This window comes from Balaenoptera acutorostrata, chromosome 6 (assembly GCF_949987535.1).
Source record: "Balaenoptera acutorostrata chromosome 6, mBalAcu1.1, whole genome shotgun sequence".
In the NCBI taxonomy this organism is placed as follows: domain Eukaryota; kingdom Metazoa; phylum Chordata; class Mammalia; order Artiodactyla; family Balaenopteridae; genus Balaenoptera; species Balaenoptera acutorostrata.
Window position 1 is genome coordinate 10643031 of NC_080069.1, and position 25038 is coordinate 10668068.

General features: G+C 40.4%; 1 protein-coding gene across 7 annotated transcripts in view; it reads left to right on the top strand.

Moving 5' to 3' along the window:
- The window catches only part of FBXO16 (F-box protein 16), a 57470-nt gene that overhangs the window by 1873 nt on the left and 30559 nt on the right, over positions 1-25038 (top strand). For 6 of the 7 annotated variants that reach the window (XM_007192719.2, XM_007192718.3, XM_057549373.1 and 3 more), the window contains exons 2-4: positions 3531-3666; positions 11576-11611; positions 21114-21320. In XM_007192719.2, coding sequence (XP_007192781.2) covers positions 3568-3666; positions 11576-11611; positions 21114-21320 — 342 coding nt within the window. In that variant the 5' untranslated portion in view covers positions 3531-3567. The remainder of the gene's footprint in view (positions 1-3530; positions 3667-11575; positions 11612-21113; positions 21321-25038) is intronic. The other variant, XM_057549376.1, reaches the window with a different exon arrangement.

Here is a 25038-nt window from a genome sequence, read left to right on the forward strand (position 1 = left end):
GCAGGGCACCTCCATTTGCCTGCTTCAGCAAGACTATTACCAAGAGGGCTCTTTCTCCCGGCCTGGCCCATCTCCTGAAAACCAAACTTTCCTCAAGTTGATTTGAAGAAAGCCTAATTCAAATAATGTCTAGCTCTGAGGACCCAGGAAAAAGAAAACAACCAGTGTAAGGCCTTGGGGAGGCCCTAAAAAAGCTACTTTGTCCTAATCAGAAATTGTGCCTAGAATCAGTCAGATTGTTTCCTACACAAACTGGAAAGAGAGAGAGAGTTTCTCAGCTTACAGCAGGAGTTTTCATCATATTCTCAAAGAGTTTTATGGCCCTGAAAAGAAAAGATTAAAAACAATCGGTTTAGGGAATTCCCTGGTAGTCCGGTGGTTACGGCTCCGCACTTTCGCTGCCGAGGGCCCGGGTTTATAAAATTTTTTGTTTTAATTTTATTTATTTTTGGTGGCATTGGGTCTTCGTTGCTGAGTGTGGGCTTTCTCTAGCTGCGGCGAGCGGGGGCTACTCTTCGTTGTGGTACACAGGCTTCTTATAGCGGTGGCTTCTCTTGTTGTGGAGCACTGGCTCTAGGCGCATGGGCTTCAGTAGTTGCAGCATGTGGGCTCAGTAGTTGTGGCACACGGGCTTAGTTGCTCCACGGCATGTGGGATCTTCCCGGACCAGGAATCGAACCCGTGTCCCCTGCATTGGTAGGTGAATTCTTAACCACTGCGAGGCCCCGGGTTTAATCCCTGGTCGGGGAACTAAAATACCACAAGCTGCACACAGCAGCCAAAATAAATAAATAAATTAATTAAAAATTTAAATAAAACAAAGAATAAATCAATTGGTTTAAAGAGAAGAAAGGTCAAACATGAATAAATAACAATAACAAAAAAGAAATATGTGATTTTTAACTGGGCAGATCTAGATTCAGTGACCATGCTTTGTACCTATAATTTGCCTGCTCACGTGTACTTTTGTAGCTGCCAATTAATAATACTGTAATGAAATCATTTCTTACACCTTTTGCAACTTAGCTGTTAGGAGCTAAGAATATAAGGACTGATCTGAGCCCCCTTGTTCCCCCTTATGCCAGTGGAGTGGTGACAGCAAAAAACTGTAGGAAGATACTGTCTACTGTTTAAAACCCTGAGATTTTAAAACATTGGCTTTATCTTCAGCTCTAACTTAAACCTGGGAGAGAATATTACATGTCAAGTGAGAGCCTCAAAATTTCAGATCTAGCATTTGGGGAATCCTGTATCAGCTAAAAACTAGTGATTTTTTTTTAAAAGAGCTGTCCAGTATTTGTTGCTGTAATTTTCGGAGGCCAGAGGTCAGGCAGGCAAGTAAGTCCTAGCCCCCTCACCCAGCACCACTTCCTTGGATATGAAACCTACCTACAGAGAAGAAGAAAAGCACAAATAAGCAGAAACATTGAGGATACATACTGAAAATACCATCAGTCTGCTTTAAATATTTTTCACCTTAAAATATTTTGTTGTGGCCTTCTAAAGGACAGGCTTTGAGGCACTCTGTAAATGACAGGAAGTTCTAAGAAAGGCTGCAGGGATTCTACTTATCAAGACCACTCATCTGTCAGGCATTCTGCTTGAGCCTTTTTTCTCTAACCTTTGCAACAGCAGTTGAGGGTAGATATGCACATCCTTATTTTACAAATAAGGAAACTGAGATGGATTAAATAACTTGCAAAAAGTTACACAGCTAGTAAGTTTTAGAACCAGTATCCAAACTGTATAAAGTAAAAAGTTTTGGTTGCAAACAACAGAAATAGATTCTAGCTAATGGAAGCGAAAAAGGAGATTGATTTATTGTATCAGCTGGCTTACAAAATGAATAAGAAAGGACAAGGGGCTTCTGAAGGTTGAGGCAGCAATAACAGCTTATTAGCCTGCTCAGAGCACCTATGGTACTTTGAATGACCACCTCAGCTGTAAAGTAAGGATAAGCCAGCATCAGTAAACTGGCCTAGGGGAATTCCCTGGCAGGTCCAGTGGTTAGGACTTGGCTCTTTCACTGCTGTGGGCCTGGGTTCAATCCCTGCTCAGGGAACTAAGATCCCACAAGCTGAGTGGTACAGCACCCCACCAAAAAAAAAAAGTAAACTGGCCTAGCTTGGTCTCATGACTGGGGAGGGGGAGGCCACCTTGATTAACCAACACAGCAGACTCTAAATAATGAGGGAAAAGTAATTCCTAATGGAAACTAGAGTGCTTTAATCAAATGAAGGAAGACATATTTAGTACTGGGTATCTAAAAACAGCACATTTCCCCCATTAAACCCAAATCTGTCTGTATCCAAAGTCTTGGCTTTGTCTGTTGTACCATTCTACCTCTTAAATATGGTATCAAGCTGAACCCTTGTTACCTAGATGTCAGAAAGATAAGAGGGGAGGAAGAAGGTCACAAGGGACAAAGATGGAGTGTTTTTATATTGCACTGTGATTTTATAAGTACTTCTTCTTTCTGGCCAATATGGTATGTTCTTAGCTAGGAGTGATTCTGGATTTCCCCCCACGGTTCAATGAAAATCAAGCAGAGTTAAATAGACCTGGGTCTGATTTCCAGTTCACCGCTTACTGTCTGTATAAATTTGGGCAGAGAGTGTTATTTCAGTGAGCCTCATTTTCTTCATCTGTAAAATGAGCTGAAACCCACCACCTCATCAGATTATGAGGTTTATTTATTTATTTATTTATTTTTGGCTGCGTTGGGTCTTCCTTGCTCTGCGCGGATTTTCTCTAGGTGCGGTGATCGGGGGCTACTCTTCGTTGTGGTGCGCGGGCTTCTCATTGCGGTGGCTTCTCTTGTTGTGGAGCACGGGCTCTAGGCACACGGGCTTCAGTAGTTGTGGCATGCAGGCTTCAGTAGTTGTGGCTCACGGTCTCTGGAGCACAGGCTTAGTAGTTGTGGCACATGGGTTTTGTTGCTCCGTGGATGTGGGATCTTCCCGGCCCAGCGCTCGAACCCGTGTCCCCTGCATTGGCAGGCGGATTCTTTTTTTTTTTTTTAAAGACACCAATTGTACTTGAACATCTGTTACTTTTTTAAAAATTTTTATTTATTTATTTATTTTTGGCTCTGTTGGGTTTTCGTTTCTGTACGAGGGCTTTCTCTAGTTGCGGCGAGCGGGGGCCACTCTTCATCGCGGTGCGCGGGCCTCTCATTATCGCGGCCTTTCTTGTGGAGCATAGGCTCCAGACGCGCAGGCTCATTAGTTGTGGCTCACGGGCCTAGTTGCTCCGCGGCATGTGGGATCTTCCCAGACCAGGGCTCGAACCCGTGTCCCCTGCATTAGCAGGCAGATTCTCAACCACTGCGGGCAGGCGGATTCTTAACCACTGCGCCACCAGGGAAGCCCTGTTATGAATTTTAATTGAGCAAACATAAAAGTTCCTGACATATAAAATGTTCCCAATAAATGTTATCCCTCCCATTCCCTGGTCCCAACGTACTAAAAGATTATATGGTATTAGTATTTTTAGTATTCTGAAGATTATATGATTCATTTCTTCTGCAGGTGTAGTTTTTCTTATGGAAGAATATCCAGTTGTTTCATGATGGCATTTGCACCTCCAAAAAACATAGGTGGTCCCAAAATGCAGACAAAGATGAGTACCTGGACACCCCTATACCATCAGCTTTTGAATAACCGGGTGAGTGATAAGAGCTATTTTATCAGTTGGGTCCACGCCTTAAAGAAAAAAAAGTATTAAAATCTTGGTTATCAGAATATAAACATTAATTGTTTAGGACTGTGTAATGGATGAAAAAACAAAATGAAGGACTTTTTCAGAAACTTTAACTGAACGCTTGTTACATGGCCAGCGTTGGCAGTAGACACAGAGTTCCTGCCTAGAAAGAAAGGTCTTGGATTTGCTCTTTCCTCCACTGTCACTCCTCCTCTCTCTCACCCCAAATGCCTTTTCTTTGCAGGAACCACCGGAAATGAAAGAGGAGGGGGTGATGTGTGAGGAGTTCCCCAAAAAATAGGTTTTCTTGCTAGAGTTGAGGTTACTGGATAATGCTGTACATTTACCCAAGTAAATAAAATGAGTCAACGTCAGCTGATTACTCACATTACTCGGATTCTCCTAAGAAGTTTATTTGCCACCTGCATTCTGGGGAGGTGCCAGCAGAATACACCAGGAAAAGCATTGCAAGGGTGGAGAGCTGGGTATCATGCGGGCATGTGAGATTGCCAACCTCTGGGGATTTCTACTCCTGCTTCAATTAGGGGCAGAATTTCCAACAGGTCTGTGAGCTCCTATATCGATACTTATATACAAGGACCATATCTAGTTGACAGTAAATTACAATCAACATCAATAAAACTGACCTCATTATCTTGCTCCTACACACCGGTTCCTCCCCCTAAGGAAGGGCATCACTTTACACCAAATCACTCAAGCTGGAAATCTTCCTTCTCCCTCTTGGGTCCAGGGTTTGGTTTTCCCCAACTTACAAGCTAATAACTTAGCCTGTTACTTATGGCAAAGTCACTACTGTTTCACAGTAGAAGACAAGAGATGCTTGGGTCAGAGACAAAGAACTTTCTTACAATGCAGCAAGGGGCGTGAGCATCATGTTTGCACAGGTTCTCCTGGCCCACCTTCGGCCACAGGGGTGATGCAGAGACCCAGATAAATACTACACACACAGTGGGTTTGCACCACAGCTGAGGAACAAGGAGCCCAGGGAATCCACTGCTTTCATACTGAGCATTAGCAAGGCTGCTCTTGGTTCTAAAGGGAGTTAGTACCTCACCCCTCAAGGTTCCTTGTTGCCAGCACAACCTGGAGTAATGGCCCAAGAAAAGGGCAGTCAAGACCTTGCGCTCCTGGCATTTCAAGATATTTAGGAGATGAGAAGCTCAGGAAGGAGTGTCTCCCAGTGCCCCCCCCTCACCCCCACATCCAATTCGTTTTGAAGTTCTCTGAGTCTTCCTCCTAGGTCTCTTCATCCAGACCCCTTTTCTCCTTTCACCTGTGTACCTCCAGCTCCACATTCTCAGTTCACGCCCTCATCACCCTTTGCCTGGCACATTGTAGTAACCCCGCCCAACTGGTTTCACTGCCTCTATCCCTAGCAATCCATCCTCTCTTCTGGTCCCAGAATGATCTTTCTAAAATACCAAACTAATCCTATTAAGTAAGACTGATAACACGCTGCTCCAAAGGGTACATTCCAACCCCCGCCCCACACATTGCACTGAGGACCCTTCATGAGTTGACTCAACCAGCATCGAAGTTCAAGCCCTGCCTCTGCCTCCTCTCATCCTACATCTGGGCCAAGCTCTCTCATCCCCTCCACGAGTCATGCTCTCTCATCCCCTCCTCGCCTTTGTAGGGCGCTCCTCACGGCCTCTTGTAAGAGTTATCTGAAATGTCATTTCTTGGGGAAACCTAATCCCCCTTGCTTTTATTTTCTCTCATCACTGTTTACCGACTTCCCCACTTGACTCTAATGTGTTTTTATATGATTTTTCTTTTTTTTTTTTAGGCCGTGCCGTGCGGCCTGCGGGATCTTAGTTCCCCAATCAGGGATCAAACCCGTGCCCCTTGCATTGGGAGCGTGGAGTCTTAACCACTGGACCACCGGGGAAGTCCCGACTCTAATGTGTTAAGGGTTGCGATTCTGTCTTTTCCCTCTGCATCTCCAGAGGCTGATGTGTTTCCTGAAGCACAAGGAATGGAGTCAGAGGTCAACTGTACTCCCTGAGACCTCCTTCATTGACTCTGACCTTCTTGTCCCCACGTCTCTCCTTCCTTAGCCTGGATTTGACCCTTTGCCTCTCTGAACTAACAGATATGCTAATCGCTCTGGCAAAGCTGGAGCGTCCATCCTGACCCCTTCTGCTCAGGACTTTCCTGTTTCTACTCATTTGATGCAGAACATGAGCAAATTTGGGAGAGAGACAGATGAACCAACATAGTGATCGGAATACTGATAAGTAAAAGGGAGAGATACTGGAAAGAAAACAGATAAAGGAAGTGAGGAAAGGAGATCGAGAAATAGGAAAAAAAAAAAAAAAAAAAAAAGGAGGCACCAGGAGAAACAAAAGGAGAAGCAGAGAAAGAGAGAAATCCAGGCTTCATCCAGCCATGAGCAACAAGCAAGTCTATTGGCAGTCTTTTTAAATTCAGCTCAACAATTATTTATTGAGCACCTGTTTGCAATGCTCTTAGTTCTCCAACAGTTTATATAGCAGCTTCTCTGCTTTCTGCCCCCAGAAACTTCAGTGTTTAGTTTTGAAGTATGTTTTCTCATAGAATTGTAAAGGTTTTACGCACGTGTGAAAAAGTGACTTGAATTGAAATACATATTTGCTGGATGTCTTGATTTTCAGAAATTTTCTTTGAAAAATGAAAAGTCTTCATCGATTTAGCAGCCATGGAGAAAAAGTATCTTGATTGTCTGATTGTCTGTTTGCCTGTTGCAGGTTGGGTTACTGGAGAAGCAGACTGTGAGATTGGCATGTAGGGCGTTGATGGGGGAAGGCTCTCAGGATCGATACCTGGGGAGGTGCGGGGAGGGAAGAACAGGATGTAGATTTAGGGCAGAAGAAGAAGCTGGGCTGTCAGGCAGTTGCAACAAGGCCTCCATGGACCCTGTAGGACACCCCGAAGATCCTTCAGAGTCTTGCATAGCATCAGGGGGCCTGGCCTTTATACTTCCACACTGAGCATTCAGTGGATGCCATCTTGGTCAGGGCAGATCTCTCCAGCTCATGGCTGTCAGCCAGCAGCATTCCCAACAGTTAGGGGGAATAAATCCTTCAATCCTGGAGGGGGATCTGGGCCGCGCATCATAGCAAGCACGACACAGCCTTATCTTGGTTCCTGAATAGCTTTTGTCAAATTTCATGATAATTTCTAAAGATGATATTTATTTTGTTGTTCAGAACTCCCATTTTATTCCAAAATTGTTTTATTTTGGTTTGGTTAGGTTCTAGTTTGGAGTAAAATTATTTTTAAAAATCTTGGGGGACTTCCATCGCAGGGGGCATGGGTTCGATCCCTGGTTGGGGAACTAAGATCCCACATGCCGCGGTGTGGCCAAAAAAAAAAAAAAAAAAAAAAATCTTGGCATGTGTATATACCCATATGTCTGTGTATTAACGTACATAGACACACCCATGGAATTTGGATATGTATATACCAAACTATTAATAGTGGTTTCCCCCAAAGAGTTGGATGGCATGGGAAGGTGGGAGGGAGGCCTGTTAGAAGAGTTTTTGGTTTTTACTTTATACAGTGCAATAATATTTCAAATTTTAAAACAATTTAAAAAACAAATATAAATAAAAGCAAACAAAGAACAAAAACTCTGAGAATTGAAAACACAGGTTCCAGATCAGCTGTACTAATAATCTCCTGCTTGACTTCAGTGAGTCACTTACATCTCTGGTCTTTACAACCTTCCTTTGGAAAATGAGTGGGTTGGGTCAGATGACCTCAAAGGTCCCTTCCAGATCTAACATTCTGACTGTGTGAAAAGGTTTAAAAATAGATGGCCAAGGATACAACTTGGCAGAAGGTGTCCATACAATAACTTCAAGGGCTACTGTGTATTTCTAAAACAGGGCGTTTGTCACCAATGATCAGCGTAATTTTGAGGTTCTGTTTTTGGTTTTTAATTTTGCCTTTTTTCTACTCTGTAGTAAAATGTGAAATACGTAACTGTCTCAGACTGAAAGTCACAGGGTTTTAACTTCACAGCAGGCTTTAAGCATAGAGATTGAATTCAAATGTAGACGCCTAAAAAAAATAGCATCATCAGTTTAGGCAAATATAACAGATAATAAAATAATTCAGGCATTGTGAACTTTGAGAGAAGGAATGTTTTAAAAGTATGTATTTCTTTGCCATCCAGTGTTTTAATTGAAAATGATCAACATTTCTTTTTCAGTATGGTTCACACATGTAGTATATAGTACATGTTAAAAGGGTGTTCTGAGAAAAAGCACCTAACTACCATACATCTGTCATAATTTAGGAGCCCCGAAATGTCTTATTCCTAACTTTAATGATGTCACATGGTAAAATATGCAACTGCAGTGTCAACAGACTAAAATAACAACCGTGGGACTTTGACTTAACAGCAGGCTCTGAGTAAACTGTGATGTGTAAACAGACTACAGCATTCTGCAAGGAAAGAAGACCCACTTTAACGTTTCCACTTGAAGCGATACGTTTCCCAGCTCTTTTTTTTTTAATTGAAGTATAGTTGATTTACAATGCTGCATTAGTTTCAGGTGCACAGCCAGCTGATTCAGTTATACAAATATATATATATTTATATATATATATATTCTTTTTCAGATTCTTTTCCCTTACAGGTTATTACAAAATATTGAGTATAGTTCCCAGTGGTATACAGTAGGTCCTTGTCGGGTATCTATTTTATATATAGTAGTGTGTATATGTTAATCCCAAACTCCTAATTTATCCCTCCACCCCCTTCCCAGCTCGTAAAGATGAAAAACCTGATTGCAAATCCTTGGAATGAAGACTTGCTCCAAACCAGAAAATATATGATTCTGAGTCTGACTGAGGATGTGACAATTAAATAATTTGTCCCAAATTATATTTCTTGTCAAGGGCAGAGTCAGAACCAGATCTGAGTTTGTCTAGTGTTTCTCCTCTCCCCCTTTACTCCCATCAGTTTCCACTTGTGTCTAAATGCCTTTTGGTAAAGAACTGGATTTGCTTGGACCCTGCTTAGACTTGGTTGTTGGCTCTCTAAAGACTCCACCTCCCACCCTGTTCCTTTCCTGCCACCTTCTTGCTGACTCTCCTCTCCCCTTCAAGTCAGTGGCCCTTTCTTTCCAATGCCCCCTGTTACCATTGGACACCACGATGGTCATCCCAACCCCCTTTTGAAAGGAGGTTGTGGTCCTGGGACCTGATCTTTTTTCCTTCCCACTGTCAGGCCAAAGTGTGAGCAGCGGTTCACTGAGAATATAGGGCTGGGACTTCCCTGGTGGTCCAGTGATTAACACTCCACACTCCCAATGCAGGGGGCCCAGGTTCGATCCCTGGTCAGGGAACTAGATTCCGCATGCTGCAACTAAAAGATCCCACGTGCCACAACTAAAGATCCCACATGCCGCAACAAATATCCCCCATGCCACAACTAAGACACGGCACAGCCGAATAAGTTTTAAAAATAAATAAATAAATAAATAAAACATGTATCAATCTGCCCAACTAAATATAAGCTAAAAAAAAAAAAAAAGGAGAATGTAGGGCTGGAGGTCGGGATAGGGAAGACCAGGGATCTAGTGAGGAACCAAGTATAGAGTTGAGCTGAACAGACAGTCTGGAACCAATGATTAACTCTTCGGGCCTCTGCTTATCCCCTCTAAAATCAGGGAATTGAACAAAAAGATCTTAGGATGCCTTTTAGCTCTAAAATTCTATGACGTCCGAAACTTTTGTTGTTGTTCCATCAGCAGGTGTTTGTTGAGAGCCTGCCGTGGAGCGTATAAGGGAAAGTGGTTGTAATCTACATGGGAAGATGAAATGAACAGAATCACCTGGCAGGCAGTAGCAAACCCTAGAAAGTCCAGGTGGAGCACGGGCTGCAAGTGGGGGAGGAGCTGGGAGGAGCGAGGGCAGTGGGTGCTGGAAACGTGCTGGTGCCAGGGACTTGGGCTGGGAGTTAGATGATTGATAGGATTTGGTTAGACACAAGAGAAGCGTTCAGGAAATATTTGAATCCTGATTTTTCAATCTTCCGTATTCTGTAGGTTCTCTTCTATTTTTGTTGTTGTTTTGTTGTTTTGGCCGCGCCTGGGGCATGTGGGACCTTAGTTCCCCAACCAGGGATCGAACCCGCGGGCCCTTGCAGTGGAAGTGCAGAGTCTTAGCCACCGGACCTCCAGGGAAGTCCGCTCTTCTATTTTCACTTAGAAATTCTGAGTTTATCTGTTGCCGTTATTTGAGGGTCCTAGTAGCCCAGGTGGCAGTTAATTAGGGGGAAAGGGAGAATGGTATTCTTTTTCTTCTTCTCTAAAGTATAAAAAGTGTCTGCCTGTGATGTATGAGGTTCTGTGGTTAGTAGCAAAGATGACATTTTACAGGCCTGGAGGTTGTTGTTGGACCAGTTATTTCAATCTCCGTTTCGTATGCCCTTTGAAAGTAGAGTTTGAGCGCCTGAAAAAGGAAGGAAAACATATCTGCTGGAAGAATGAAATTAGCTCCTCGTCCTCCTCCACAAAAGGGAAGAAATAGGCCTGAGCTACTTTCCAAATAGGAACGATCTTAACAGTGCGAGAGAATTTAGATAGTGCCAAGAGGAAGGGAAAAACATCAGGCCCAATTTTGAAAGCTGACAGAGGGTGTAGTGTAGGAGTGAGAGAGACATTCACGTCTGTTCACTGCTGTCTCTTCTTCTCTCCCCAGAACTCCCTCCTCCGCCAAACATTCTCACATTAGTTGTCCCTTCCTCACTCATTCAAATATACAAATGACTGATGCTCAGAAAAACACCTCTTCACCAGTTTAGAAATACACTCACATTGTACCGATACATCCATAAGGATATTCATTTGTCACGATCACATTCATTTAGTCCGGCAAACATGAGTCCCTGTAATATGCCCTGTACAGCACTCTGCACTGGAGAAGGTGACTAAGACATGGTTTCTATCCTAAATAGTGTATAACGACAAACCTATACGGATAAACACTGAGCTGTAAGCCCAGAGGCGCACATATGCAAGTTTCTAATCCTACAAACATATAAGTCACGTACACCCTCCTGATATGTGAACTCATGGAAATATAAAAACAGTCGCTCACTCATAAATTTCACAGGTTCTTATACTATTGATGCTGAAATATTTGGGGGAGGTTCTCCATTTTCCTGTTTTTCCTTTGTCAGTTTTTTCATCTTTCAAATTCCAAAAATGATTTCACTTCACAATTCCATTCTTCTTTTTTTTTTTTTTGGCCATGCCGAGTGCCTTGTGGGATCTTAGTCCCCAACCAGGGATTGAACCCGTGCCCCCTGCAGTGGAAGCGTGGAGTTCCAACCACTGGACCGCCAGGGAATTCCCAGCTTTTCTTATTTCTTGCCTTTAAAAAATCATTTCTTCTTTAAGATGAATTATTTCACATGGAGAAACTGAGAAAAAAGAAACTTTGCCCAAGTTAAAAATAAGTAAAGATATTTCCCCAGTGGTCCAGTGGCTAAGAGTGCTCACTCCCAATACAAGGGGCCCCGGGTTCAATCCCTGGTCAGGGAACTAGATCCCGCATGTGGCAACTAAAAAAAGATCCCGCATGCCGCAACTAAAAAAAAAAAAAAGGTCCTGCACGCGGCAACGAAGATCCCGTATGCCGTAACTGAGACCTGGTACAGCCAAATAAATAAATAAAATAAATATTAAAAAAAATAAGTAAAGTACCTTTTCAGGTACAAAATCTGTTTTATACTCAGTAGATATAATGAAAAGCCTGTCAATATTTATTGATACTTTAATGATGTCTTTTTTGTAATGGGTATGTTGAACCGTGAAATATGAAATCATTCCATTCTTTTTTTTATTTATTGTAGGTATTTGAAGAAAGAAGAGCTCTGCTTGGAAAATGGGTAACTATTTAAAGTATACTTACTTCTCAGTCAGAAAGGGAAAGACAAATATCATATGATAGGTCCTACTGTATAGCACAAGGAACTATATCCAATCTCCTGGGATAAACCATAATGGAAAAGAATATAAAAAAAAGAATACAGGTATATATATATGTATAACTGAGTCACTTTACTGCACAGCAGAGATTGGTACAACATTGTAAATCAACTATACTTCAATAAAAAAATAATTAAAAAAAAATTAAAAAGTGGGACTTCCAGTGGTTAAGACTCCACGCTTCCACTCCAGGGAGTGTGGGTTCAATCCCTGGTCGGGGAACTAAGATCTTGCATGCCGGGTGACACTGCCCAAAAAAAAAAAAAAAAAAAAGTATACTTACTTCTATATTGTGTTATGTTATCATGGAGCCCAAAGAATTCAGTTTGGACATAAGGTAATGAGCAATTGCTCATTCCCTCAGAAGTTTGACTGGTACTTTCTGGATGTATCCGTTAGGGTTCAGTCAGAAAAAAAGAAATCATGCCAGTTATTTTAACAGACATAATTTAATAAATAGAACTGGTTTAAAAAATACTAGAAGACAGAAAAGACAAAAAGGGAACACTGAGGTACCGTGGAGCTAGAGATGCAGGAAGTAGCTACCACCAGCTTCACTGATACATCAGGAGCCCAGAGAAAGGACTCCGGAGCTGGGACCATCCCTGTAGGGGACATCTACAGAATAAAATAGAGGATATCATGGCCAGCTGATTCTTTTTTTTTTTTTTAATTTACGGCTGTGTTGGGTCTTGGTTTCTGTGCGAGGGCTTTCTCTAGTTGCGGCAAGTGGGGGCCACTCTTCATCGCGGTGCACGGGCCTCTCACTATCGCGGCCTCTCTTGTTGTGGAGCACAGGCTCCAGACGCGCAGGCTCAGTAGTTGTGGCTCACGGGCCCAGTTGCTCCGCAGCATGTGGGATCTTCCCAGACCAGGGCTCGAACCCGTGTCCCCTGCATTGGCAGGCAGATTCTCAACCACTGCGCCACCAGGGAAGCCCCCAGCTGATTCTGATATATCTGAGGAAGCATGATGGTTCTGGGAGTGTGGAGAAAACAGGATTCAGGAATCAACTGCTACTGCCACGGTGAAGAGCTAAGGTGATAACTGCCAGGAATAGCAAGGAGACAGAAAGGAGTGAGGTTCTTCTCCCTCAGTTTCCCTCTAGTGACCCCTCCCCATTGGCAGTATTTAACAGGGAGCCCGCCGTCAAAGGAGAAATTTGGTTTGCGGAGCCCTAGCCTTCCATATTCACAGAATATGGGGTGGGTTTGGATCTGGGAGATGACAGCTTAGAAACCAGTGCAGCTTATCCACTTAACTCCTTAGTATCCATATACACCCCTCTACATATACTTGAACTTCCAAAGGAAAACTGTAACAGCGTTATGCTTTTACCTAACAAGATGTGACTATCCTTAGCACAAAGACTTTCACACTCTTCCTGAAAGGAAACACGGTCTCAGTGACTATTGTCCCTCATGATCAAAGTACCCGTCTCTGAGCAATGCGTACGACTCCTCAAATTCCTCTTCAGTCTCACCTGATAGTCTCTTCACCCAAGAGAACTGAAAACACGGCTATGCAAAAACTTGCGCTTTTAGGTGAATAGTCTTTTGTACCTTTTGAAGTTTTAACCATGTGAATGTTTTTAATCATGTGAATGTATTACCTATTCAAAACAGTACTAAAATTTTATAAAATAAATTCACTAAAGGGACTTCCCTGGCGGTGCAGTGGTTAAGGCTCCGTGCTTCTAATGCAGGGGACGTGGGTTCGATCCCTGGTCAGGGAACTAATATCCCACATGCCGCGTGGCGTGGGCCAAAAAAAAAAAAAAAAAAAAAAAAATATATATATATATATATATATATATTCTAAAATAAATTCACTAAAAATTAATTTAAAAATACTGCAATCTAGCTAAGTTTTTCTCATATTCTATTTATGTTTTTAAACTAACTTTGCATCTGTTACCAGAAACTTAAAAAAGACATTTATTTAGAATGACTAATTTGCACTGTCATTCCACTTACTATTAGTGGAAGTCCCTAAGTTAATATAACCAGGGCTAATGTTCAGCCAGTGCTCAGTGGTGTGGCTGACCAGCTACTGTCTGTTTTGATTGGTTGGTAGCATTGCCAGTTGTTAAGTATTTTCAATATCACCCTGGATGAAGTTCAAGGTCTTCAAACTTTTTAAAATGTCCTGTTTATTCTTTTCTTTTACCATAACTAATAGAAACATATATTTGCAAAGATCACTAATTATCTATCTACTCCAATTGGCTAAACTACAGGGGGTAGGCATGGTTCTATCATACTCCTTGTTATACATTCCTTGATGCTATCAGACATTTAATAAATATTTTCTAAATGATACTCACTGGTTTTTCTCTTTTGCCTAACAACAAACTTATTCCTTAAATTCACTAGATCACATAGTAATCTTTATACCTCCATGAAAGCCACATCAATTAAGTTTCAAGGGGATATTTCCAATTTACTTTTTTTTTTGCCTCGCCCTGTGGCATGCGAGATCTTAGGTCTACGACCAGGGATCAAACCCATGCCCCCTGCAATGGAAGTGCAGAGTCTTAACCTCTAGACCACCAAGGAAGTCCCTCCAATTTACTTTTATTCAGTTTTCTCTCTCGATTTTAGTTTTTAGGTTTTTTGTTTGTGTACTTTACAAACAACATAAGAGATTGGTAACATAAGAAATGCATTTTCCAAAAAAAGAAAGAAATAAGGATGTCGATTTAAACATGACATTACTTGGCATATTCATTGTAGGGACTAAGTATTGGTTTTAAAGCTCAATCTAGTATTAGAAATAAAGTCATTTTTAAAAACAATCTGGATAGTAAGAGGCAAGATGTAATATGAGACCTATTCAATGATAAACAATTCAAAAGTATTTTATATTTAGCCATAGAATATCATTTTTGTTCATACATTTGCACATGGCAAGTGTCTGATGTTCTGTACAGTTACAAACAAAATGATTAAGAGAAACTGAGAAAAAGCTCTTCAACTTTGCTGTTCCATGCTATTACTTAATCCATTTTCTCTTAAATCTTCTCTGCCCTTCAATCCCTGTTAGAAAAAGCAACTACTTCCCAATGGACAGAAAACACCAGCGGAAGTATTTCAGTTGAAATGATAGTGTTTCAGACTTTTTCTCAGCTTCTGCTATGTTGTTAGAAATAATTGTAATGTTATAAAGAATTTGATTAAAGTAGATGGCATCACTTTTAACTTGCTGGAAACAACCATAATAAGAGTTAAAATTCAAAAGAGAAACAGGAAAATATTTTGCAAGTTGCTTGATGAAGATTAATATCTGATGAATGGATAAAGAAGATGTGGTGCATAGATACAATGGAATACTACTCAGCCATAAGAAAGAATGAAATAATGCCACTTGCAGCAACTTGGATGCAACTAGAGATCATCATACTAAGTGAAGTAAGTCAGAAAGAGAAAGACAAATACCATATGATACCACTTATATGCAGAATCTAAAATATGACACAAATGAACCTATCTACAAAACAGAAACAGACTCATAGACATAGAGAGCAGACTTGTGGTTGCCAAGGGGGGAGGGGGCAGGGAGAGGGATGGAGTAGGAGTTTGGGGTTGGTAGATGCAAACTATTACATTTAGAATGGATAAACCACAAGGTCCTAATGTATAGCACAGGGAACGATATTCAGTATCCTGTGATAAACCATAATGGAAAAGAATATAAAAAAAGAATGTATACATGTCTATAACTGAGTCACTTTGCTGTACAGCAGAGATTGGCACAATATTGTAAATCAACTATACATTAATAAAAAAATTGAAAAAAGATTAATAGCTGAGATATATAAAGTTCCTACAAATCAATAAGAAAAATACAAATACCCCTACAGAATAATGGGCCAATAGAAGAATGAGAAATATACAAAAATATATGTGGCCAATAAACATGGAAACTATATTCTTTTTACTAAAATTAGAGAAATGCAAATTAAAATAATGAGATTCCCAACCCCTCTCTTGGTCTATGGGGCAAAAATTGAAGAGATAAATAATATCCAGTGTAAGTAAGCATTCAGTGGGGAGTAGTAGGATATGCTTAAGACACAATTAGAGGGAATATAAAATAATAAAGACTTTTAAAAGACAATTTGACAGGATCTATTAAAATTTTAAATGCAGAATCTTTGAACCTATAATTCCACTTCTGTTTATCTGGACTAGAGAAAGATTCACATGGGACATGAAAAATGTGCACAAGAATATTGCAGTGTGTGTAGGCACGTGTATGTTTGTGTGTGTGTGTGTGTGTGTGTGTGTGTGTTGGAAACAACCTAAATGGTATCAGTAGTATATTGAATAAATAGATCATGGCATATGTGTACTTCTATGAATGACTGGAGAAAATATCATGCTCTGAAGTTCATTGCATATCTGGATGTTTATGGCTATATTTTGTTTGTTTTTAAAACTGTTGTGTAGTATTCCATGGGGTGGGTATACTCTAATTTATTTAACTGCTTCCCTATTTTTTTAAAATAAATTTACTTATTTAATTATTTATTTTTGGCTGCTTTGGGTCTTCGTTGCTGCGCGTGGGCTTTCTCTAGCTGTGGGGAGCGGGGGCTACTCTTTGTTGCGGTGCACAGGCTTCTCATCGCGGTGGCTTCTCGTTGTAGAGCACAGGCTCTAGGTGCGCAGGCCTCAGTAGTTGTGGCATGCAGTCTCAGTAGCTATGGCTCACGGGCTCTAGAGTGCAGGCTCAGTAGTTGTGGCGCATGAGCTTAGTTGCTCCGCAGCATGTGGGATCTTCCTGGACCAGGGCTCAAACCCATATCCCCTGCATTGGCAGGCAGATTCTTAACCACTGCGCCACCAGAGAAGCCCCTCTATTTTTTTTTTAAATTTTATTGACGTATAGTTGATTTACAATGTTGTATTAATCTGCTGTACAGCAAAGTGATTCAGTTATACATATGTATATATTCTTTTCCATTATGGTTTATCACAGGGTATTGAATATGGTCCCCTGTGCTATACAATAGGACCTTGTTGTTTCAACTGCTTCCCTATTGATGGCTGTATGTATATGTAAATGCATAGAAATGCATGAACATCAAACTGTAAACAGTGGTTATTACTGGGGAATGGAGTGAGATTTGATGGGAAGGAATAAAGAGGATTTTCATGTTTAATTCTACAAGTACCTATTTGAAACTTTTAAAACAATAATGTATTCATGCTTTTATTGTGAAATTAAGTGTTTGATAATAAGATTCAGAAACTCAAGCAGATTAAGATAATATAACCAGTAAGCAAAAAATAACAAGCCTCTGTCTTCATCTTGCCCCTCACTCCCCGGGAACTTACCTTGCTATTCGGTGTAAGATGAGTGGCACTGACACTCTAGCAACTGTCCTCACTTCTTGAAAATGCAGCAAGAATCGCTGTAACAACTACTCTGAAAATAGGATTTTCACAATTCTATTGTCAAGAAAGCCCTATAAAAAGGCATTAAAGGGCTTCCCTGGTGGCGCAGTGGTTGAGAGTCTGCCTGCTAATGCAGGGGACACGGGTTCGGGCCCTGGTCTGGGAGGATCCCACATGCCGCGGAGCGGCTGGGCCCGTGAGCCACAATTGCTGAGCCTGCGCGTCTGGAGCCTGTGCCCCGCGACGGGAGGGGCCGCGATAGAGAAAGGCCCGCGCACCGCGATGAAGAGCGGTCCCCGCACCGCGATGAAGAGTGGCCCCCGCTTGCCGCAGCTGGAGAAAGCCCTCGCACGAACCGAAGACCCAACACAGCCAAAAATAAATAAATAAATAAATAAATAAATAAGAAAATCCTTTAAAAAAAAAAAAACAAAACAAAACAAAACAAAAAAAAAAGGCATTAAAAATTATAAAATATAATATGATATGATATAAGATAGTATAGCATAATATAATATAGCATAGTGTCATATAATATATAATGTTAAAAAGGAACTAACTGTGAAGTGAGGAACCTACCAGGATAGGAAAGTGACCCTAGCTTCTCCCCAGTCTCACACATTAGATCCCTGGCTACAATGTTATGGCTCTTTTTTCTTGAGAGGTGATGCAAGAGATGCTGGGATGGCTACACACTACCATATGTAAAATAGATAAACAACAAGGACCTACTGTATAGCACAGGGAACTATATTCAATATCTTGTAATAACCTATAATGGAAAAAGAATCCGAAAAAGAATCTCTCTCTCTCTCTATATATATATATATAAAACAATCACTTTGCTATACACCTAAACCATTGTAAATCAACTATACTTCAGTTAAAAAATTAAAATTAAAAAAAAGAGATACTGGGAGATTACCAAATTCCTGTACAGTTAACTCTTCCATGGATTATTTACTTTTTGGATTATTCCTAGCACTTTTAAATTCCAAAGGGATTTTCCCCAACTGTTAAGCATTCTTCTGAGTCATCTACCCACCTTCAATTGGTAGGAGTTCAAGGAATGCAAATTAGTTTTCTTTTAGCCTAAATAAACACAATTAGAAAGGAAAAATCCCTCGAGGCGAAGAACACCAATCAAAGCCAAATATAAATTATCTTTGTTGTAATCAGGGAAATAAATGAGGAACCAATGTAATGATCTTTTTAATCCCTAGAGGAAAATGTTTTAATGTTTTCTTTTATAGATTTCTTCAGCATTTTATAATCCTAATGTTCTTTTATATTCATTCTAAATCACTTGTTCTTCAATCTGAGCTCATTCTCTTTTTGTGGGCATCCATGAAAGTAATTGAGCTAACCTCAGTGATTTGAAATGTACTTCCCGTCCTTGTCAATGTACAAACGTGGTAATTTTATGCTTTGTAATTTAATTGTTTGCATATCTATTCTTTTTACATTGATTTACCCCACATACTTATTATTTTTAACATCACTATGATATTTTATAATATTAACTGACATGACTACGAATCATGCACCGTATTAGGAATTTTATACATATTTTATTTAATCCTCCGACAATCCTGCAATTTAGATATAATTATTCTTAACGTGTAAATGAAGAAATTAAGAGGTTGTTAGTGAGACTCAAATGGCCTCATTCCCAAAGCCACCATCCATCTGTAATGCCATACTTTCTCTTATCATGCTGATATATTAGTTTGCTGAGCTGATGCACTCTTGTTAGGCATTTGAGGTTATTTCTGATTTCTTGCAGTGCTAATAATATCCCATAAAAATTATTTTGTAAGCATAATCATCCTGGGTCCCCACGTAGCTCAGTTTCTACAGAGCCACATAGCACTGCCCAAAAGTAATTTAAAAAATGAATACCAATATTCATTTGGTCTCTCAAAGAAAAATCACAGGGGATCCAATTCAAAACTCATAACAATACTTCCCACATCTCCTTCCTTCATTCCCCAGTTCTCTCACACTCTATAACTGCTGCAGAGGCAATTACAGTCTGAACCCCCCAAACTCCCTACAAGCCCAAGCCCTGCAGCTCTTCTATCTCCATATGCCTCCCCGTTGGCTCTTTATTTTATAGATCAAAGCAGCTTCTTGGGTCTGATCCTTCCCCTGGCCCTGGCCATTCTGGTCCGGCTTCTCTATATTCATTCTAATAACCCAACCCCAAAGGAAAGAAGTCTCATTTTGTGGGAGTTGGAAATATGGACTGTGCAGAAACAAACATAGAAGAAATCTGGGAACACTCACACGTGAATACATTTTATTCACTTATTTGTAAGTTAAAGTTTTTGGGGTTTTTTTTTTTCATTTTAGGATTCTCCATCCCCCCACCCCCACCCCCTGCGCATGAATTATGGTCTCCAAAGTGAGATTCATGGGTCACTGAAGAGATCTGTAACAGTGAATAGTTTTAATCAAGAAGTATTCCTACTAATTAAAAAGATACATCCTATGATTATAACAAAGTTGACTTGTCATAAGGCTTATAAAAAATATATTTTTACTTTATATGCCTTTTTAGGTGGTCAATGTATTTTATGATTACAACTAAAGTTTATTATAAAATTCTGATTACTTTATAATAACTAATAAACCTCTATATGTTAAATGCAGTAGTATACAAAATACAAGGAGCCCCAAACTTCCCTGTTTTCTCTTCTCTAATGGCCTAAAGAAGAAAAGAGATTTAGAGTCTGGTAATGGCCCCTTCAGCTGATAGGTGTTCCCCTAAGAGGCTTTCTTTTGGTTTTGGCCAGCCCTCAATTTCTTATCTCTGATCAGTCACTGGTCTTGGGACTGGTTTGGGGTTATCTCTGAGGAAAATTGTGAAGTAACCAAAGCTTTTGTTTGGCATGCCCCAGATGGCTTTGGCATCTACTTCCTATCTCTGGTACTTTTTTCCCAGGTCCCCCTATCAACTTTTCCTTTGCAATCATATCAATCATTTACATATTAGTAGAACTTTAACCCTGTATATTCCCCTTCTCAGGGATATTTGCTTGCTATACCTTATCTCCGATTGTGAACACAAAGGTTTGTTTCTCGTCCTGGAGTTTTAATCACCAACGAGTTAATAGAGAAACTGTTGGGGGAGAGACGCTGCCCAAGTGTCTTCTCTTGAGGTTGTACAGACGGTCCCGACTTAGGGTGATTCAACTTAGTGAATTTTCAGCTTTATGATGGTGCAAAAATGATAGACATTCGGCAGAAACCATATTTAAAATTGTAAATTTTGGGGTTTTTTTTCAGGCTAGCTGTGTGCAGGATATTCTCTTATGATGCTGGGCAACCAGCAAGCCACAGTTCCCAGTCAGCCACGCGATCACGAGGATACACAGCGAATACACTCACAACCTTCTGCACCCAGACAACCATTCTTTTTTTCACGTTCAGTCTAGTAGTCAATAAATTACATGAGATAGTCAACACTTTATTATAAAGTAGGCTTTGTGTTAGATGATTTTGCCCAACTGTAGGCTCATGGAAGTGTTCTGAGCACGTTTAAGGTAGGCTGGGCTAAGTTAGGATGTTTGGTAGGTTAGGTGTATTAAATGCATTTTCGACTTATGATATTTTCAACTTATGATGGGTGTATCGGGACGTAACCCCATCAGAAGTTGAGGAAGATCTGTATTTTATAAGTATATATATTCTCAGCTTATGAATATGGCCAGCTCTCAACTTACTGTTTTTATGTAACTCCAAGTTCTGAGGTCAAGTGCACTTCTGTGTCCACACCCTAGTCTTGCACGGGCTCACCCACGCAAACATGAGAAAGGACAGATAAGTGGTAAAACGTGGAATTTACTAGTTAGGGAAAGAAATACATGCTATTCATTAGGAATAAGTTCCTAAACTCACTTTCTATGCCATTCTTATCTCTTCTTTTTACAATGCATCTCTGGTGTCAGACTAAACCTGGAGCTATTTTTGTTTTCTTTTCCTTTTTTTTTCTCCCCAGTTTGACAAATGGACAGACTCTCAAAGGAGAAGAATCCTGACAGGGCTGTTAGAACGCTGCTCCCTGTCACAGCAAAAGTTCTGCTGTCGAAAGCTTCAGGAAAAAATTCCAGCAGAAGCTCTGGATTTTACTACCAAGCTTCCAAGGGTGTTATCGTTATATATCTTTTCTTTCCTGGATCCCCGAAGCCTTTGTCGTTGTGCACAGGTAAAGACAAAGAAGCAGTGTATGGCATCTTGTAAAGACAGCCTAGAAAACGCTGAAACTTGAGGAAAAAAACAGCACGTACACAAAACCAAGAAGGAGATGAGATGCTTAGTATGACTAGTCTGTACAGTTTGAGTTAACCCTCATCTCCTTTGTGTCTGACTCTGCATTTAGTGCTCAAGAGCGGGAAAAAGTGTAAGACACTACTAAGTGTCCACAAAATAGTATTAACTAGCTGGGGAAATAAATACACATATATGTAATGGTTCATCAGCAGAATAGTCTTATATTGCACAGCACAGAACTACAGTAAAATCCTAAACTGTAGAGTGCAGGCCATTCATAAATAGAAAAGCTTAAAATAAGGTGCTCAATAATTACAAAAGAATATGAGACTAAAAGTCTTCAGAGTGGGCAGATGTGCTCACAGGGGTGAGGTTGGGAAAGGATCTGACCATTATTTTCTTACAAGTAATTCCATGGTGTATTAAAGTATATTATTTAAGATATGAAACTGATAGTCATTTTGTTAATTCTTTTCATAGTCTAGTAAGACCAGAAATTACCTGTTACTTTGCATTCATATACGTGTAACATGGTAACTTTAATTTTTAAGATTAAGAAAATGAATGCAGTAAGATATATGAATTATTCAATGAATGGTGTTGAGACAATTGGGCAGCTATCTGGAAAAAAATTCTAGAAGGATAAAAGATTGATATGAAATTAAAGGAAACCATTAAAGTACTCAAAGGAGGGAATTCCCTGGCGGTCCAGTGATTAGGACTCTGCACTTTCACTGCCGAGGGCCCGAGTTCCATCCCTGGTCAGGGAACTAAGATCCTGTAAGCCAAAAATGTACTCAAAGGAAACATAGGGGAGGAGGCCTTTGTGAGTATTCTATAATATTCAGGGCCTCAAAAGAAAATATATAACTTAAAATCTTTATTTATTTTATATATTTTGTATATATATTATATATGTTTTATAAATAAGAATAAAGAAAACAGATTTTAAGTTGTGACTATAAAAATTAAAATTTTCTCCATGGAAAAGAACACTGTAAATAAATCCAAACAGTAAACAAGAGGGAATTCCCTGGTGGTCCAGTGATTAGGACACTGCACTTTCACTGCCGAGGGCCCAGGGTTCAGTTCCTGGTCAGGGTTCAGTTGCTGCAAGCTGTATGGTACTGCCAAAAAAAACAAAAAAAAAAGTACACAGGGAGAAAAACATATGGCCAGCAAAGAGCTAATTTCCTTATTTTTTAAAGAACTACTATAAATCTACATTAAGAAAAAAAAACCCAAAACCCAGCAGAAAAATGAGCAAAGGAAGAGAACAAGTAGTTTACAGAAAGAAAAGCAGATATTTCTAAAATATGTAAAATGCTTAGCCTCATTATCATACCATCTTTCATGACTCAGATGGATTGAGTCATTTTTTTTAATGATACTATTTTATATTGGTGGAGGTGTGGGCAAACAAGCACTTTCATATACTGTTGGTAGATAAATTGATGCAACCATGACGGAGAACAATTTGTAGTATTCAATTTTTACATAAAGATTCCCTTTGCCCCAGCAGTTCCACTTCTTGGAATTTGTCTGATGGGTATACTTCAACACATGCAAAAATTATGTCTGTGTAAGAATATTGCAGCATAGTTTGTAGTAGCAAAATGTTGGAAACAATGGAAGTGTCTGCTAATAGGGGACCGGTTGCAACCATCTCCACAATATATCATCAGTGAAAAAAGCAGAGGTGCAGAGTTATCTTACCATTTTGGAAAGAAAAAAAAGAGTATATCCATATCTGTTAATATTCTGGAATGACACACAAGAAGCTGGTAACAATGGTTACATCCAGGGAGGGAAATGAGTGGCTAGATGACAGGGATGAGAGAGAATTCTTTTTTACCGTGTGCCCCTTGGTATCTTTGAATTTAGTATTAATGTACACATATTACTTATTCCAAAAATGAAACAATTTTTTAAAAAAGCATAGCGGGACTTCCCTGGTGGTACAGTGGTTAAGACTCCATGCTCCCAAAGCAGGGGCCCCAGTTTCGATCCCTGGTCAGGCAACTAGATCCCACATGCATGCCACAACTAAGGAGCCCACCTGCCACAACTAAGGAGCCCACCTGCCGCAACTAAGACCCGGCACAACCAAATAAGAAAATAAATAAATAAATATTAAAAAAGGAAAAGAAAAAAAAAAGCATAGCATTTTTTAAAAATAAATTTATTTATTTATTTACGTATTTTTGGCTGTGTTGGGTCTTCGTTGCTGCGCTCAGGCTTTCTCTAGTTGCAGCGAGCGGGGGCTACTCTTCGTTGCGGTGCGCGGGCTTCTCATTGCAGTGGCTTCTGTTTGTTGCAGAGCACTGGCTCTAGGCATGTGGACTTCAGTAGTTGTGGCTGGCAGGCTCTAGAGCGCAGGCTCAGTAGTTGTGGCACACAGGCTTTGTTGCTCCGCAGCATGTGGGATCTTCCCGGACCAGGGCTTGAACCCGTGTCCCTTGCATTTGCAAGCAGATTCTTAACCACTGCGCCACCAGGGAAGTCGCCAACATAGCATTTTAAATGCCCAATAATAGGAGAGTATCATACAGTCATATGATGAATTACTATGCAGCCATTAGAAAACATGTTTTGGAAGAACAGAGATGCTTATTATGTGTAAAATGAAGAAAGCATGATTTTAAATTGTATACAGAGTTTCCCAGTTTTGTTTCGTATATGCCTAGAAAACAGATGGCAAGGAAAAGAACTCTACCAAGTTGTTAATAATGGTCATCTCTGATTGATGGGGTTATGGGTATTGTTTTTCTTGAAGCTTCTCAGAATTTTCCAAATGTTTCACAATGAGAATGTTATCATTCCAGGGAGATGTTATTTTAAATAACTAATCCTCTCATCTATGTGCACCATATGTCAGTCTTGCAAGATTTCAGCATCGTATTTTATTCCCAGAACTGACTGTGAAGCAGTTGTTCTTCAGCTAGATTTAAAGTAAACAGTAAAGTCATTGCACCAAAATGAGCTTTGAGCTGTTTAAAAATATGGTGGGGGATGCTTTATAGTTTTTTGTTTTGTTTACTTTTTTTTTTTTTTTTGGCTGCATTGGGTCTTCATTGCTGCGTGCGGGCTTTCTCTAGTTGCAGCGAGCGGGGGCTACTCTTCGTTGCGGTGCGCGGGCTTCTCATTGCGGCGGCTTCTCTTGTTGCGGAGCAGAGGCTCTAGGCGCGCGGGCTTCAGTAGTTGTGGCACGTGGGCTCAGTAGTTGTGGCGCATGGGCTTAGTTGCTCCTGGCATGTGGGATCTTTCTGGACCAGGGATCAAACCCGTGTCCCCTGCATTGGCAGGCGGATTCTTAGCCAATGTGCCACGAGGGAAGTCCCTGTCTTATAGTTTTGAAAGCTCTTACCTACCCTTCTCCTCATTCCTGTTTAGTTTAAAAAACAAAAAACAACGAAAAGAAAACTTTATTTACCCCGGTGGGGGGACCCCCAACTTAAATACCCAGGTCTAAACCAGATCTAAGTTTCCTGTTTTCAGAGGAAAAGAGTGAGAATTGAGCAACTTTTCTCCCCATCCCCTCCTTCCCAAACCTCACCTCTCGATTGAATTGAGTTAACTAACCATATGGAGATTAAGGTCTGTGTAGTTTCATGTCTGGTTGAACAAAGTAGATGTGATTTGTTTCTGCCCGC